This window comes from Bos taurus, chromosome 3 (assembly GCF_002263795.3).
Source record: "Bos taurus isolate L1 Dominette 01449 registration number 42190680 breed Hereford chromosome 3, ARS-UCD2.0, whole genome shotgun sequence".
Lineage (NCBI taxonomy): Eukaryota > Metazoa > Chordata > Mammalia > Artiodactyla > Bovidae > Bos > Bos taurus.
The window spans coordinates 83780922-83799715 of NC_037330.1; the positions used below are offsets into that span (position 1 = coordinate 83780922).

The 18794-nt window shown below is 35.5% G+C and overlaps 1 protein-coding gene across 5 annotated transcripts in view; it reads right to left on the bottom strand.

Annotated features, from left to right (window-relative positions):
• PATJ (PATJ crumbs cell polarity complex component) overlaps window positions 1–18794 on the bottom strand; it is a 381060-nt gene that overhangs the window by 225826 nt on the left and 136440 nt on the right. For 4 of the 5 annotated variants that reach the window (XM_024989559.2, XM_024989560.2, XM_024989558.2 and 1 more), the window contains exons 23-26: window positions 16730–16801; window positions 15103–15280; window positions 9807–9917; window positions 5520–5597 (exon numbers count right to left, since the gene is read on the bottom strand). In XM_024989559.2, coding sequence (XP_024845327.1) covers window positions 5520–5597; window positions 9807–9917; window positions 15103–15280; window positions 16730–16801 — 439 coding nt within the window. 5 annotated transcript variants of the gene reach the window in all.

Sequence of the window (18794 nt, forward strand, 5' to 3'; positions counted from 1 at the left end):
TTTGGTCCTGATTTGTACTTCGGCTGTAAATTATTCACCATTAGCAGAAGTAATCAGTGGAATCTGGTTTTATGATCTGGCAATTTAGTGATATTTATTGGAATGATGAGGATCCATTACATACTGCTTCTTTGGGCATCTACTCTCTCTTGATTGAGAGAAAAAAGCAAACATGTTTATTAGATTGTTTGCCTGGCTGTGCTTTTGTACAAGAACATGTCTTGGTTCCAATGTAAAGAACAGCTTTTTGCCAGACAGACCAGTGTTTTTGCATTTTTGTGTCTACATCTGACACGTGGCTAAAGTTGCAGGACAAAAGCTGAAAGTCCTGTGTGTATCTGAAAAGGAGAAAGACTCTTACCTCATTGTGAACACGAAATATTCTCCTACCTTTGGGGGTATTAAAAACTCAGTCTTTTAAAGTCTTTCTGATTGGTTAGAGACTAAGAGGCATTATTTAAATCTAATATTCCCAGAGTTTTTTAAAAAATAGTGAAACTAAACGTATATTACTTTAGATGTGCCAGTCTTTTGAGAAATCCCTTTTCACAGAAACAACTAACTCAGAAGCATTTTAATATGTGAATCTAGATTCACAAAGTCAAAAAGACTTGGTAATTTTAATTAGAAATGCTTATACCTTCTCCCTGATCTCCTTGATCTCACTGGTGTGTAATATAGAACAAAAATATATAAGATAATAAAAACATTTACACTAATGTTGCATGATATCCACATGTCCACATGCTGTGCACGTGTGTATCACAATTGGTTACACATTGGCCTGAGAATTATCAGCCAGTTCTAAAGATTAGCACAATGTAGAGTATCCCTGATGGAATGCTGTTTTATTTGTTGCTGTTAAGAATAATCAGAGAGCATGCATCCTATAATACTCTAAGTGTCATCAAGAGGGTCACAAGAGATCATTCTGATGTTTGCAAATGCCTTCCTGAGATTCCTCTTAGTTTCAGAGTCTGACAAATCCAGATTTTTCCCTTGGAATAGAAGCATGCCTTAATAGCAATCTTATTGAAGTATATTTCACATATAATAAAATATACTTATTTGGGATATATATTTTTTATAAGGTTAATGTAACCATACTTTATGGAGAAGGCAATGGCACCCCACTCCAATACTCTTGCCTGGCAAATCCCATGGAGGGAGGAGCCTGGTGGGCTGTAGTCCATGGGGTCGCTAAGAGTCGGACACGACTGAGTGACTTCACTTTCACTTTTCACTTTCATGCATTGGAGAAGGAAATGGCAACCCACTCCACTGTTCTTGCCTGGAGAATCCCAGGGACGGGGGAGCCTGGTGGGCTGCCGTCTATGGGGTCGCACAGAGTCGGACACGACTGAAGAGACTTAGCAGCAGCAGCAGCAGCAGCAGCAACCATACTTTAAGGGATTACTATGTTTAGCGGGAAACAGCATTTTCATTTGGGTAATACACAAAAAGAAAAAGAAGATAGCTAACTACAGAGGACTACTTCTCTATTAATGACATCTCCCAGTTGTGAAGAGTGTCCACAATTTCCTTCAAAGAAAGAAAACATATGAAATAATACTGAAGAAAATTTAGAAAGAAAATACCAAAGAGTTATGCACCTACAGCTGATAATAGCATTTCTATGAAGTCTGATGTTTCACATTCTATATAAGAGGTCAGAAAATACTGAAATGAAATAAAACAAAATAAGAAAAAACTAGACATTTATTCAAGATCTGCTTGTTGATTTTTTTTAAGTTTTTCAGTCACTTTCTTCCCTTATCTTTTTTAATGTGAATAATTTCAAGCCAAAATTTTTATTTCTAACCTACACCTCTACTAATAGAGTTTCAAGTGATTTTGTCTCCTTTCTGACTGTCAGGAATTCTAGAGAACATGATTGCTTTTGTATTAAGGAGGAAAAAAATACCTAAAAGAAATTATTTCTATCAATAATAACTGTTAAAGAGAGAGTTTAGTCATCACGTGACCTCCCATCTTTGGGAAAGTCTCCCCTAGTACTCTGGGCATATTTCTACCATACCAATTACACTTCTAGTTATTTCACTACATATCACATTCATATATGCACTTCTTGGAGTGAAGGTAATTTGTCATTCCAGGGTGTAGAATAATGCTTTGTACACAAGCTATAATTACAGAGAAGAGTAGTATAGTGAAGTACATCCTGTAACCACTGAAACATCATCCTGTAATGGAGATGTAGATTCTCATATGACCAATTGACTCACAAGTGGGAGTGCTTTGGGGCAATAATAAACTGTTGTGCTGTGCTCTGTCATGCCTGACTCTCTGCAACCCCATGGACTGTAGCCCACCAGGATCCTCTGTCCATTAGGGACAATATTCACCTCTGAATTCTCCAAAGATTCACTAACATGGCTAACTATCCCGAACACTGCCTGGAACCTAACAGACACACAATACATATTTATTGAATAAATAAACTAAAAACAAAACAAACACCTCTGGCTTTAGGTCAACAGGTATTGGCAAATGCTGTCCGGACAAAAGTCATTTTCCTGTGTTCCATTTAACCTTCTGATTTGGGGTTTATGGTTGCATTGTTAACTATTGCCATGCTAACTTAGTGACAACTTTTGCTCCATGCCAAGGAATTCAGCTGGGTAGACTTATTATACATTGACTTTCAGTTTTACTGGGCTCTTACTGGATTTTTTAAAAAATCTGAATGAAAATATCCTTGCTATATATTGAAATTCAATTTGATTTAATGTACCAAAGTTGATAAGTATCATACATTTATCTTTTCCTTCATGAAATCTCATTTGGAATTTTCCTTAGTCAATTAATTACTTTGTTCCCCAAAGTATTTAAATCAGTAACCACTTTATATTCATCTGTGTGTTTATTGTCCATGTCTCCACAGCCTGTTGTCTGTTTCCTTTTTGATGTTATATCCACTGACTATAGCACAGTGACTGTAACACTATTGGTTTCCAATAAACATTTGATTAATGTTCAGATATTTGAATCAACATACGAATCAACACAATTCCAGCAATAAGACAGACTAAATATTCTGAGAAGCCCTTCTTTAAAAAAAATACACACACACACACACATATATGTATATCACAGATAAAAATTCAAAACTATATTTTTGTAACTGAGGCCAGAAACAACCATAAATTCCAAATCAGAAGGTAAATCTCCAGAGGGCATGTGCCACTCCCCAGTGACCTAAAACCAGAGATTTAGTTTTGTTCTGTTTTTAGGATTCTTTATTCACGCAATAAATATGCATTGTATGCCTAATAGGTGGCTGGCAGCATTCTGGGCGATGCAGAAAAAGAGAAATGATGAGATACATCATCTCCCTTCTTTGAGCTTATATACCAGATGTCACATTTTGTGGGTCTTCAGGTCTCATCCCCATATTGCTTTAAAGTTAGCAGTCACTGAAATCTATATTGTTTGCTTTGCCCTAGTAAAACGCAAACTCCAGAAAAACAGGGAATTTTTGTCTTAAATAGCTTCACTCCAATATACTGAAGTATAACTGACTTAAAAAATTGCAGATTTTAAAGTGTACAATTCAAATTCACCGCCATAATCAATATAACGAACATGTAACCATCACCCCAAAAGTTTCTTCATGACTCTTTTTAATCACCCTCTTCCCTGGCATCCTATTCTCCTGAACCAATGATATTCTTGTCACTACAAAAACATATTTTCTCGACTTTTATATAAATATAATCATGCAGTATGTACTCATTTTTATCTAGTGAGAGCTAGAAATTTAATTAGTCCAAAGTTTCTATTTGAGGTCAAACAAGGTGGGAAGTAGGACTAAAGATATCAACCCCCAAAACCCAATCCCTGCAAAAAAGGACCAAAAGGTTAAAGTATTCTGCAAGTGAAGACTTGCAACTTGTACAAAACTAATACCTCTGCAACAATAACCATGGTCTTCTAGATTCTACATATTATCTGTGTTTATTGGCAGTTGCCAAAAACAAACCACAGAATCCTGAACACACAGTGTATGTTACTGCTAATCTGAATATAACCTTTGGGATTAAGATCTGAACTCAGAGATAAAACAGATAGTTCTATAATTTGGTACCAACTTAATTCCTATCCTAATTCCTTATCCTTTTCAAGAACCCTTCTCCCCAAATCCTCAAGGAGTCTTGATTAGCCCTCATACATTTCTGTAAATAAAGTATTCCCAAGTGAAAAAATCAGGCATAGCTTTTTTTTTTTCCTTTAATGGGGTGAAATTTTCAATGGGTAGTGTTTAAAATAAACAAAGTAAACAAACCAAAATTTTGATTACAGAAGACATCAGGAATATTTCCTGACCTTGGTCTTAGCATGAGATGGAAGAAAACAAAAGAAAAAGAAAAAAGGTGTCCCCTGAGAATTCCTTACAAGCCCAGACCCACTAGGTTAGAGACTTGAATTCATTCTGTGTGGCTCATAAACTTCCAAGACAAACTATCAGACAAAAATATAAAAGGAAATCTGTCCTATTCAAGGATATTGGATGAACTAGATACTAAGGCACCACTTAGTAAGGCCACATATTAATGAAAGGGTCAATTATATCCCTGTGAGGATATTAAATTTTTTAATTTAACCTAATAAATTATCTTGAAAAATATAAAATAAAAACAGAAAAGCTACGTGAAAAGGAGATTAATTTAACCATCAAAATGGAAGATGAGTTACTCTGATCAAAAAAATCGGTAAGTGTATAGAATACCTGAATAACCCAATTAGTTGGTTTTCCCTAATAACCCTGTATGAAAATCTGTAACTAGATAATAGCTATTCTTTTAAATCACAAATATACATTTATAATATCTATGTGCTAGGCCATAAAAAAAAGTTTCAACCAATGTGCAAGGTACAAGATATTATATAAAATACAATTTGTGGTTATAATTAAAATAGGTTTGAAAATAACAGCAATAAGTTTTTTAAAATATTTTCATGGAAATTAAAATACATTTTTAATAAAAATAAATCTTTTGGAAGCTAAAAAAAGAAACAATACTAAGCAATAGAAATTCAACTTAATATCTTAGGAGTTAGAAAAAGATGGTAATGGCTGATAATGGCTCCATGACATCTTACACCTGTACTTCACTAGGCCTTCATCCAGGCCAAAATTAGGTACGTTCACAGAAAGGAGATATTATAACTGCTGTGAAGTGAACTTAAAGTCGTTCAGCCGTGTCTGACTCTTTGCAAACCTATGGTCTGTAGCCCACCAGGCTCCTGTGTCCGTGGGATTCTCCAGGCAACAATATTGGTGTGGGTTGCCACTCCCTTCTCCAGGGGATCTTCCCAACCCAGGGACGGAACCTGGGTCTCCTGCAGGCAGATTCTTTACGTTTGAGCCACCAGGAGAGTCCTAAACGTACCATACTTCTACCCAGATACTCATCCAAAAAAACACATATTAATTGCAGCTCAGATATGCAAAAAGAAACCAAAAACATTTTTAAAAGTTTAAGAGGTTAGGTTACCTTTTCTTTTTTTTCTTGGGTGTCTTGGTCCTGGTTATTGGTGATTTTTTTGGCCTTGCTATGCACACTAGGAATGACCTGCCACCACAAAGACAAGGAAGAGAGAAAGAAAGAATTTAAATGTCACAATCATTACATTGCTCCATGCATTAAAAAAAAAAAAAAGTTAAAATCCTACTTAACTATATCTCTAACTTCACCTAAAAAGTAAAGATATGAGAAGTATAGTTAAAGCAAACAACACAACTTGGGAAATCTAGCAAGTTATATAACCCAAATGTGCATGCCTGCATGTGTGTGTGTGTGTGTGTTTGTGTGCAGCAATCAGGGACAATAAATTCACAGGCTTGTTTAGATCCAGAAAGTTAGTTCCTATGTAACATTTATTTCATTGATTACCTTATTCATCAGTGTACTCCAGCTCAAGTTTTGTTTTTTTGGTGTTTTCTTTTTTTTAAGGTTATTGTATATGTTTATTCCAGTCACCAAGGGCAGCTAACACTGAAGTGATATCACTTCAGCCCACTTATTTGAGGCTTTGATTTTACTTTTCTTCATGTAAAGAATGGATGCCTCTGTAAATATTACTTTTTCTTTTTTACTTAATGAACTGTAAATCCTGTCAGCTGGAATGATTATGATATGTTTCTTTTCATGGATATATAACATTTCTTGCTGTCAGTCATTCTTTTCATGGGATTTTACATACTTCATTTCCAATTTTCTCTCCTACAAACAATCTTGCAGTAATCATTCTTATGTAATATCTCATAAAGTTTGAGTATGGTATCTAGCGCACTATGTACATTCAATAAATATTTAACCATCACTGTTAGCATATAGATAAATTATACAAAGCTATTTACACCCCTGGATAATACCTCAGTTAGAGCTGGAATTTAGGGTTGTTTATCACTATCACCCTGATGCTCAGAAAAAGCACCACATAGTAGCATTCAATAAATGCTTATAAGTGAATCAAACAGTTCAATTTCATAGAAATGACTTTAATTCTTAATGATGCAAACAGCACAGATTACTTTTTGACTCATTTCTTTTTGTAAAACTACCTGTAAAATATCTTAAGAAAATACAAAATTATTTTGTATTATTAAAAGTGGTTATTTTAAAGGCTCCTCAAATAGCTAACACAAGTAATTGGCATAAAATCTGATGACAGACATGCAGATTAAAAGGAAAAATACATCTCCTTACTCAGAAAATTAAAGGAACTGCCTCCCTAGGGATAATTTAAAAAACAAAACAAAAAAAAAAGCACTTTTCTCAAAAAGGCAATTTACAATTAATTCTTCTCTACTTTTAGAGTCTAAAGGAATAAATTAATTTTGGAATAAGTGAGACAATCTCAGAAATGTTTCTCTAAAGTAAAAAGTAATAGTAGTGATAAATCAATTTATATCTGTGGCTTCTTATGTGAATAGAGACTGTGCTTAATATTTATTTCTCTATTTAACACACAGGACAACCTAAGTCAGAGTTCAAAAACCAGTGGATCTACAGGTATATGTTTCTAATTCTGAAGACTTTAAAACACTTTGTCTCCCTACAAAGTCAAACACCTGCCTATACTGGACCTACTTTCTTCTATGGAAAAACCAGCTAAAGTTAAAGGGCAGAAGCTTTGAAATGGGATAAAAGTTAGTTGCCATTCATAAGGTTTATACTATTTGTTTTTCAAATAGAGAAATATTATTCTCTACACATATCATTAGCAAACTTTGGAAGACAAATTGCTCACCAAAAAAGACCACATCTTTATGAAAAGTAGAAGAGCACATATTTCTTATGAAAGTAAAAAATATATGACTAATACACAAAATGAACATGTCCAAAAAAATTTAGATGCCATTATGAAACAATGATATTAGGGAAATAGAAATGGAAGACAGGAAAAAAGAAAACAACACATAATAATAAATTTAGTGAACTGAAAGAAGGATACCAATTTTAAAAGGGTTTGGTTTTGGATATATAGAGAAAACCTTAATGCTACTGTGAAATGCAATTATAAGTAGAAAAAATTATTTTGGCATAAAAACTTTCTATTGAGATGTACAGTATAGATCATGAATTCTGCTCTCAAATAAGCATATACCAAGTAAATCTAAGTAGATATACACATTTCTTTCTAGCGTGCTGAAAATGTAGTTGAGAAATTTAGGAGAAAAAGCTTAAAAAGGTAATGTGTTGCCAGTCCTCCTAAAGCACCTATTAAAAGCACAAATATTTAAAAAATTAAAACTTAAAAAAAAAGTGCAAACATAAACACCACCACTCAATCCATCATGCTGATGAGAATTTTCATGAAGGTTTCACTGATGGCTCAGATGGTAAAGAAATCACCTGCAATGCAGGAGACCCAGGTTCCATCTCCGGGTTGGGAAGATCCCCTGGAGAAGGGAATGGCTACACACTCCAGTACCCTTGCCTGGAGAATTTCATGGAGGGAGGAGTCTGGCAAGCTATAATCCATGAGGTCTCAAAGTCACAGCTGAGCGACTAACACTTTCTTTTTCAAGGCACATTTAGACATAGGACCCTGATGGCCAAACATTAGGAAATGACTTCCTTGGAAGTTTTGAAGAATGTTTCAAAGTTTAATTAAACTGATCAAAAATGATTAAGAATTTGGCTATATTTTCTATTTCTGTGATGACCAATAATAATTGTAAGAATAAGTAAGCCAAAGATACAAAAATATGAAGCTTGATTCCTTTCATTGCCTTATTCAGGTGGAATCAACTTTGTGCTGAAAAAATGGAACAAGTAATGGACATTAATATCATCACCATTCTTTGGCTAGAACCACAGACAGTTCAATGTTCGATGAACGTGACACTCTGTGATGCTGCCTGAGGGATAAGTGACTTGAGCATGTAATAATGCTGAAGACATTTTTCTTTTTAAGCAGTTTAAAGATATTGTACTGGTCACTCAAATGAAAACTTCCACCACAGCTCACCAACAAAGACTAGATTAAAAGCTTGGCCTTTATAGCTGACCTTATAACCTAATAAAATGCTTTGAATATTTTTTGGTGAAGCATTCACAAATGGTCGTATAAATGTATAATTTGATTGGCTCATTCTAGCTCAGAACTGTTTCTCTGGAAGTGTCATTTGGCAGGGAAAATCTGGCCAACATTCCTATTCAATTTAGTCTCCAGAAATAAAATGATGGCCTCAACAACTTTCTCAGTATCATAAGAGTTTAAGGGTGGATTCTAATAAATCCAGAATTTCAAACTGCATAAAAAAATGTGAAGACTTTATTCTGCTTCCCTCTCTCAATTAGTCTTGATGGTATAAACGTAGCATTAAGTCTGGAAGGGACCTTGCTGTGAGTACAGTGCACAGCAGAGCTGCCCATACGGGGTGAGGCTGCAGCCCCCTGGGTATGGGCAGGCTATAAGCATGCAAAAAATACACAACGATGCCCCCCGCCCCTGGGACAGCCAGACATCTGTTTACCCAGTTTGTTATACAAATATTATTTTCTGTATGCCTTGATATAAAAAAAGGTTGAAAAGCACTGCATTTCAGTGGACTGAAAAGCATATTTTTAAAAACTATGCAGTTTTTCTACTGTTCAGAAGTGCCTATGTTTTGAACAGCTGTCTTCCATTATAAAATATAGAAAAGTAAACATAGCTTTCGGTTACAGGGCTTACTGGTGACATTTCTGCCTCATATTGCAATATAAAATACACATCCTGTCACTGACATCTGTGTATCAGAGTTCTATTTCCATACCAAATGAGTAGTTTATTACAGGAAAAAACTCTATGATGAAATACTGTTCTTTGTAAATTCAGAATCTCCAACAGAACATACAGTGCAACACATTTGAATTTTTACGTGCTATAATAGATACACAGGCCATTTGATAGTCCCCTCTAGGATGTTTTTATAACTGACCTGCTCTGTGTTGGAAGCGTTTTATAGACAAAGTAACTAGTTCAGAAAGGTTAAGTAACTTGCCTCCAAAATAGCAAACCTGGTAAATAGGGAATCAAAGAATCGAAAATAGGTCTGTTGGACTCCATTGTACACTGGAATAACTCAAATTTGACCAGGAGATTGAAATCAGAGAAAAAAGGGAAAACTGAAGCTAATAATTAAATTTTTACAAAGCTAACTTCCTTTAAGCAATAGTAGAATAACAGTAAAAAATATGTTGGAAAATATTAACACTTGGAGGCAAAAGCTTGATCCACAGATCTATAGACTATTTGTAAACTTGTTGAATATGTAAACTAAGGCTTACTCTTGGAGTGGATGACAAGCTCTGAACGACGAACACCACAGGGTTTCCTGCATTCTTAATGGCCTCGACTGCTTCTCTGTGTGAAGCATTCTGCAAATCTACTCCAGACACCTAAAAACACAGAAGTAATTTATTTCAGTTAGCAAGGCAGCAGATCTTGTGGATAAGTTAATTCAAGTTCATGCATATTATCTAGTTATGAGAACAGCCAGAGTTGAATGAATTAGACGACAGCTAGAAAAAAATAAGACTGGCACATAAAAAGGTTTGCTGTTTTAGGAGACCATGTTTAAGAAAATTAACATCTTATCTTCAAGAAAAGTAAATAAGAAAAATATCTTAATAACAATGGCTGAGGTTAAAAATAATTATGCAAAAGTAGGTAGCCTAATCAGTAACAGAAGCTTCTGAGCTTATAATGTCACCTCTGCCACTATAAGAGGACATAATTCTGAAGGGGGGTAGGGGCTGGGGATCTCTTTGGACTCATCTTCTCTCAATTAAACTAAGAAGAAAGGTATTTTAAGCAAATTGCCCATTATCAAATTGAGTAGTTGAACATTTCTCAAATTATGTTCAAAAAAGAAGTATGAAAACACCCATGGGTTCTTTTACTAAAAGAGTTCTGCCTTCAACAAATTTGGGTAAAGTATACACATCTCATTATACAAATCTGAAAAAGCATAACTTGTGAACATGCCCATAGTCTCAAAGAGCATTCTGTTTATCAAGTGTATTTATTTAAAGGAATGAATTCTTCAAACTTATAATGTAAGGAGGAGGCCTTGGTAAAAGTTGAGGTGGTTTCCAGTCAGAGGATAACGGCAAATTGTGAATATTGTTTTGCTACAAGGGGATCAAAGAAATAGGAATATAGGTGCAGTGGAATCAAGGTTGGTTTTTGTTTTTTTAAGATGGGATATACTACAATAATGATGATACAGAGGAGAGGAAAAATGAAGGTAGAGAAGAGTGATGACTGCAGAAGCAAACCCTTGGAGACTGAAGATGGAATGACTTCTACTGCACAAGTTAGAGAGACAGACTCTAGATAGAAGAAACACAAATAGTTCATTTGCTGCAACAAGCACAGGTAGAAAAAAGGATGTAGAAGGAGCAAGAGGAAGGTCCCTTTTGACTCCTCCTCCTTTCTCAATGAAATAAGAAATAAGGACCATCAACTGAGATTAAGACTAAGGAAGGAAGCACAGGAGGTCTGAAGGACTACTTAGAAGAATGCAACACCTTGTGAAATGCAGGACAGCAGGACAGAGTTAAGGACCCATCTGAGGGAGCAGTCATGAATTTAAAATGAGACCAGACAGTATGCATGGGGTTTTTTGTTGGTTGGTTTCTTGGCTTTTTTTTTTTTTTTTTTTTTGCTATTTTACAACTTTTCATTCCAAAGGCTTCAGAGTGTCACAATTTCTTGTTTGTTGGTATAACTTTGTTGGTTCAAATCAAGAAAGAGATCACAAAATAAGCAAACAGTTGCACTTAACTAGGATGTGGTTGTCCCAGAAAAGCTCAATGAAAGGAAAGAAGATCAAAGGAGTTGGAAACACATGCACCGGAGTGATAGGAGGATAAGTCACTGCATCTGAGCAGAGTGAGGAGGAAAGCGAGCATGCCAGAGGCTGAGGGACAGAGAAGCGACAGCATGGAGGCAGGAGATGGGAGCCCTGTGTGTCAGAGAGATTTAAATGGAGGTGAGTCTAAAGAACACAGCAAGAGGAGAGAGCAGAAAGAGGTGATGTCAGGGAGGCAGCTGAAGCCACATCATGTAAAATCCAGAAGGCCATGGCAAGAACTCTGGCTTTTTATTCTAATAGGCATCCATGAAGATTTTAATGCTGTGAAAAGCTCTTTTCCCATCTGAGTTGAGGAAGGATATGAATAATAGTAAATGAAAAAAAAAAAAGAAAAAATTTGCAGTGACGATTAAAAGCTGTCACTAGTTTGATGAAGCTTCTTTCAAAAAAACCTGATCCCTGAAACATTCAACAGTAAGAAAAGTAGAGGCTATATGAGAACCACATCCTCTTCAATAATAATCAGCTTTTTTCCCCTGACAGAGATTATACAGTGTTAAATGGGAATCACTAAAGCTGATAAGTGAGAAAAAAGTTAGAATTCTGTCATATTACAACAGAAAAATAATCTTAGTCTTTCTCAACTTTAAAATTATAACCTAAAAATGTCCATGTACATAGATGAAGACCCATTTAATTTAAAATTAAGTTAAATTTAAACTTTCTAGTTTAAAAAGCTCTTTATACGGACCTAAACCTTTTGTGCAATTGTCTCAAGACAGAAATGAGTATTAAACTTCACTAGCAAAGCAACTAATGCTTTTCATAGAAAAAAGTAAACAAATGACTGATTATGCTTCACAGAATATATATTAGAGTTTAACATTTCAGGTCTGTTGTGAATCTGAAGAAATATAAATTATTAAATCTGAGATAAAACAATGGGTTTTCATTAGTATGTGTAAAAGTGACGATGGATTAGATGAGAGAATACTTTTTATTCACTGACAGCAGAGAAAGATGAGAAAAAATTCAAAAAGATAAGAAAAAATGAACAATTCAATTAGAAAAAAGACAAAAGACTTGAACAAACATTACACCAAAAAGGGTATCAGATGGCAATTAAGCACATGAAAAGTTATGGAACTACAAGTTAAAACAACAATGATATCATTCTGTACCTATCCAGAATGGCTCAAATGAAAAATAGTGACAATCCCAAATGCTGGTGAGGATGCAGAGAAACTGGATCACTCATAGCTGCTTGTATACAAAATGGTACAGCTATTCTGGAAAATAGTTTGACAGTTTCTTAACACTAAGAAAGGAACTTAACATACAACCCAGAAATTACACTCTTGGGCATGTATCCCAAAGAAATGGACACTTATTTTCACTCAGGAACTTATATACCAATGTTTATAGGGCTTATTTAGAATGGCCAAGAACTGGAAACCACCCAAACATCTTTCTGTGGGTGAATGGTTAAACTGTGGTACCTCCATACCATGGAATACCACTCATTCATAAAAAGGGATGAACTACTGACAAATTGAAAAAACTTCAAAGAAATTGCTGAGTAAAGAAAGAATCTCAAAAAGAAACAGAATGCACAATTCCATTTATGTGACAACTGTAAAATAACACACTTATAAATACGGAAAACCAGAATAGTGGTGGGCAGAGGCTAGCGATGCGAGAGGAGGGAAGAGGAGAGGAGTGGCTATTGAGGGGCCAGACAAGGAGTCTTGTGGTGATGACTCAGCTGAGTTTCTTGACTGCTGTGGGGGTTATGCAAGGTTACACATGTGATAAAATTGTGCAGAGCTGTAAACACACACATACATGTGGTACATGTATATACCTGGTGAAGTCTGACTAAGGTCTGTGAATTGTGCCAATATTAGCATTTTGCTTTTGCTTTTACTGTAGTCATGTAAGATGTTAACATCGGGTGAGGCTATGTGAAGAGAGTACATGGGACTTCCTTATACATTTCTTTGCAATTTCCTATGAATTTATAATTATTTCACTATATAAAGGAAAAAAGCTAATTTTTAAACATTATCTTCTGTATTTTGTTCTAAGTGCATATGTATCAGTAATTAAAAATAAATGATTTATTAGATGAATATTATCAATTTAGATTTTAAAAAAGCAAAATCCAGTTATATGTTGTTTAAAAAATACAACTAAAACAAAATCGCAAATAAGTATGAAAATGAAAAAAAAAAAATGTACCACACAAATGCCAAATAAAAGAAACCACACCTGCCCCAGAAGCCAGAATAATCCTTTTTAAAAATATGTACGTGTTCATAATTCTCCAATGGATTCTCACGCATTCAGAGTGGACAACCTTCTGAGCTCTCCATGATGTGGCTTCCCACTACCTTTTCTCTTTCAGCTTCTCTCTTGTTCACTCCACCTACAGTAGCAGTGCTAGACCTCCTTCTGTTCCTTGAATGCATCCAGGCAAGCTCCCACCTCAGAGCCTTTGCACTCAGTTCACTCTGTCTGGAGGCATCTTCCCCTCTGTGTCCACATTGTTCACTTGGTCATTTCCTGTATTTGTCCCAATATCATCTTCCATAACAAATCTATTGGTTGCAACTGCTGCCATCACCACTTGTCATTCCTTATTCTCCTCCCCATTATTTTTCTCCATAGCTACTTATAACAATCTAACTTTCTATATATTACTTATTCTGTGTATTGTCTATCTCCCCCACTATCATGTAAACACCATAAGAGAAGGGATTTGTGGTCATTTTCTTCGTTTCTTTATCTCCAGTGGGTTTGAAGTTTTTTTTTTTACAACTTCACAAACATAAATATAACCTCAAATTTGTACACATGGAACAATTTTATGCAATTCTTTAATCCTCACAATGATTATATGAGTTTTAAAATCTCATTTCTGTTTTGTTCGGAAACTGAAAATAAAATATATTTCATAATTTGTCCAAGAATAGAAAACAAACAGGACAATCTAGACTTCACTCCATGATCTCCAGAGCACTTTTCACTCTGTCAGAGATAAAACACCACAGCTGATGTTTAGTACCATAAACCATGAGTCGAGGACAAGCAGATTCTGGGGTTAAAGATATTCAGTATGGTGTCATCCAATAAACCCAATGCAAAGAAATGTATCAGATCTAGACCTCTCAGTGCCTGTGATGTATCCTTAAAACTCCACTCTGCAAAGCCTGCCATGTGTAAAGGATGGATTCCAACAACCTTGGAGTCTTCCACTTTCAAGGTCAACTCTGGGAGGACAGCCGAGCTACCCCACTGCCATATACAATTCAAAGTTTGTTAAAGACTGTGGGAGAAGTGTGAGGCCCACCTTCTGCCTCATTCTGTCAACTTGTGAAATTTGATGCTTTTTGTTTTATCATTTTAAGGGCTTTGCTAGTGGCTTAGATGGTAAAGAATCCACCTGCAATGCAGGACATCTGGGTTCAATTCCTGGGTCAGGAAGATCCCCCGGAGAAAGGAATGGCAACCCACTCCAGTATTCTTGCCTGGAGAATTCCATGGATAGAGGAGCCTGATGGGTTACATTTACAGTCCATGGGGTGGCAAAGAATCGGACATGACTGAGCGACTAACACTACTACTACAGTTCAACTTTAGAATCTCACAAAATTGTGTAAACCTACAAATGAAGGCATCTGAATAAAATATACCAACGATACACACATATTTACTGTTTCACAGTACATTTCAAACAAAAACAAAAATTTAACATTATTTACCTCAAGTATTTTATCCCCAGTTTTAAGAGCATTTGTTTTTCCTGCCGGACTGTCTTCCAAAACTTGTTTAATAAATATACCTTTAAGCTCCTCTCCATTCTTTAAACGTTTTATGACAGTTTGTCCACCAACAATACTAATACCAAGAGATACATCTGGTTCTCTAAAAATCTCAACGCTGTAAAAACAAACAAGAAAACAGAATTCACCCATGAACAAGGTAATTTGTTGTATCGTCATTGTGTTCAACGTGTATATCCTTGTGGCTCATTTTATATAAATACATTTTCACAAATGTTATAGAAGTTATACCTAGTTCCTAAATTGTAAGAATCTATCACTTCTATAGAATGGGATTAAATTCTATTAGATTCTTATGAATCAATTTTATGGTATATGTAACAGTTTAAATTCTGAAGATGATTTCTAAGACAACAAATACAACTCTTAATATTGAGAAATTTAGCTAGATCTTAATAACCCTATCTCCCACCACCATATATTTTCTGATGAGTCCTTTTCATCTGCATCATATGTAACATTAGCAAAGAACGAATTGAAGAAATAACAAATGAGTGAAAAAAATCAAGAAAGTCACATGTATCATTTTGGCAAAAAAGCACAGACCTTCAGAACTGGAGAAGGAAATGGCAACCCGCTCCAGAACTCTTGCCTGGAAAATCCCATGGAGGGAGGAGCATGGTAGGCTACAGTCCATGGGGTCACAAAGAGTTGGACACGACTGAGCGACTTCACTTTTTTTCTTTCTTTCACAATAAAATAAATTTGTCACTGACACACTCACTGCCCATACTGCTATTCCTAGTCAGCCAGGCTAGCCTGTGGTTCTTTAAGCGGAGGACAGATTTTATTGCTCCAGAGGCTGGAAAGGTTTTCTTTTCTTCCTACCTCCACATCATTTCCATAAAGTATGGAATAAAACTTGTCCCTCAAAATACTGTGAATTTTGTTCAAACTGCACAGACATGGCCAATAATTAACTCCAAAAAGTAGCTCAGAAAACAGTTAAGAGTTTTTAAGACAAAACTCAAAAGTGCAAAAAAAACCAATGTGAGTGACATGGTAGAATTAATAATGAGTAAAGATAGAAAGGGCAGCTAATGGAAGACTTTTATAATCTTAATAAAGTGCAGCCCTGGTTACTACATAAAACAATGAGAGTATCCACAGGAGGATGGGCCCAGCACACTCTGTTAGTGCAAATAAGACACAAACTTGGATTAACATAAGAGGAGGAGGGGGCTATGTCACAGAAGCCTCAACTATTGCTCTGGTTTGTTTAAAAGAAAAAAAGAGCTTTACTGCCTTCAAGACAGCCCTAGCTGCCTTGCTTAGTGGTACAGTGAGAAAGTACACTGAGTCCCTCATAGATGGACATCTGTAAGCTCCTTTCTCTGAAAAAGTATGACAATGGTTTTCCTAATATTGGTTATAGTCATTTCGCCTGGCTAAAACCCTCTAGGTGAGACAAAGCACAACTACAGTTTAGGCCAATGTCCACGTGCACTATGGCAATCATTAGAGAACGACTGACACTATTAAACTGAAGAAAAGAGCAACCAATTGCACTGTCCTATTGAGAAAGCCAATCATGTTATCAACCTACATTCTTGGTGGTCCCCAGTGACTGAAGTTTGGAGTTTCTTCTCCTTCACCTTCTTCTCTCTCAGGTAATTCACTGAGGAGAAAGAAAGGAAAAAAAAAAAAACATACACACATGTAACTTATAACACACTCATTATTAAAGGGTCTTAAAAAGTTTTATATTATACAATCTATATTCAGTTTAAAAGTTCTTAATTTCTAAGCTTTAAAAATATTTACATCAATAGTTAACTATCCATACGAAGATATATTGCTTAAATGTTCAAATTAATAAATATCCACCCAGAACCAGAAAATCACTGATTATAAACACTTTCATTGGTGACACTATAGATGCTACTTTCTAAAAATCTTTGTTCGAATTTGTATGATTTTACATTTGTTTTTCTATCAACACTTAAATATTATAAAATATATTTCTTAAAACTTGGTGTGACTAACGAGCTAACAATCTAGTCTAACCTGACACAAACAACTGAAATGACTAAATAGTCAGGAAACGTGATTGCTCTCTAGATTTTTTTGTCTCTCTAACCCTAAATAATGTCCCCGTCATTTGTATTCTGTGCATATTTTGTGTATTTCCACAGTTTACAGTTTGTGTATTTTTCAGTTTACAGAAAGATTTGTTAAACAATACAATCCTCTCACCTACCACCATCACACTTCCACCCATCAAATTATGTTAATATGGAACTGCCTAGCGGGATGCTGAATTATAGAATAGTTATAAAAGTAATGCTAATAGGGTAAAGGCACTATCATCTACGACCTGGAAAAGGAGTCAGGATTTCTAAGCTCCAATCTAACCTGTACCACAAAATAGGCACGTGCCTTTGAACCATCAAATAAATAACATATACTGCCAATCATATTACTCTATATAAAAATGTAGGTACTACTTCTTCCATTTCATTTTCACAAAAACCCCTGTGAAGTAAGCACAGCAGGTCATATTACTATATTTTCCACTTGAGGCTCAGAGAATGCTCAGACGTAATACATAACCTCTCCACAGTATCCAAATCTTTTTTTCAGCATGGAGTTTCAATGCTCCATTTTCCTCTGAATTCTCAAATAAGTCCTATCAAAAGTACGAAACTTCAGCTACTTGTCACTCTACAATTTTCTAGGATACAATGGTTTAAGGGTGATTGAAAAGAGAAAGTGAAAGGATCTAAACAATCTGAAAACCAGTTAAAAAACTGAGATCATTAAGGATCACTAACGTCTCACCCACTGTAGACAATCTTCTTCCCTTAGCCAGTCTACTTTTTATGATTAAAAGCGTTCATAAAATTCAAGGAAAACACCTTGGCACATAATTGCTGGTTACTTATCTAATGCCCTCTCTCCCATCTTCCTTACCAATATAACACCCCTTTACTCCAGGTGGCACTATGCTCAGCTTTAAAAAACATTTTCTGGACTTCCTCTTAGCTAATGGTAGCTGTGTGCAAGAGCTCTGATCAGCAACAAGGAAGCCAAAGTCCTTGGGTGAGACTTGCAGGAAAACTCATAAAGTGGAGGGAGAATCAGCTTACAGGAACATTTTGCTCTATGCTCTTTCCCTTCTTGCCTAGAAGGCAGAGGTGATTATTGGCGATGGAACACCCATCTTAAAATCGTGAAGACACAGTGAGGACTGAAGCAATACACTGATGACAGCACAGCAGAAAGGAAGAAGGTGTCCACGGCCCTGACAGGACTTCTTCAGGACTCCTTTACATGAAAGAAATCAAGCCCCAGTTGACTAAAGCCACATTAACAGCTGTGGGGGGAGGCGTGTGGGAATAAAGAGGGAGGTTCAATTTATAAGCAGCTGAATGCAATCACTGAATGATATACCCATGATTCCACCAATTTAAGTCTTCATTTTATCATGTCATATTATTATTTTTTGCACATGTACATATACGTTCATCGGATAGTGGTAATCATAGCATGAACTTTCATATTTTGATTATCCCATAACAGCAACAAGGATTAAATGAAATATTACTGGCATTTAACTGAAGCTCAACCAATATCCATCTCCCTTAAATTTTTTCACTTGAATTTATATT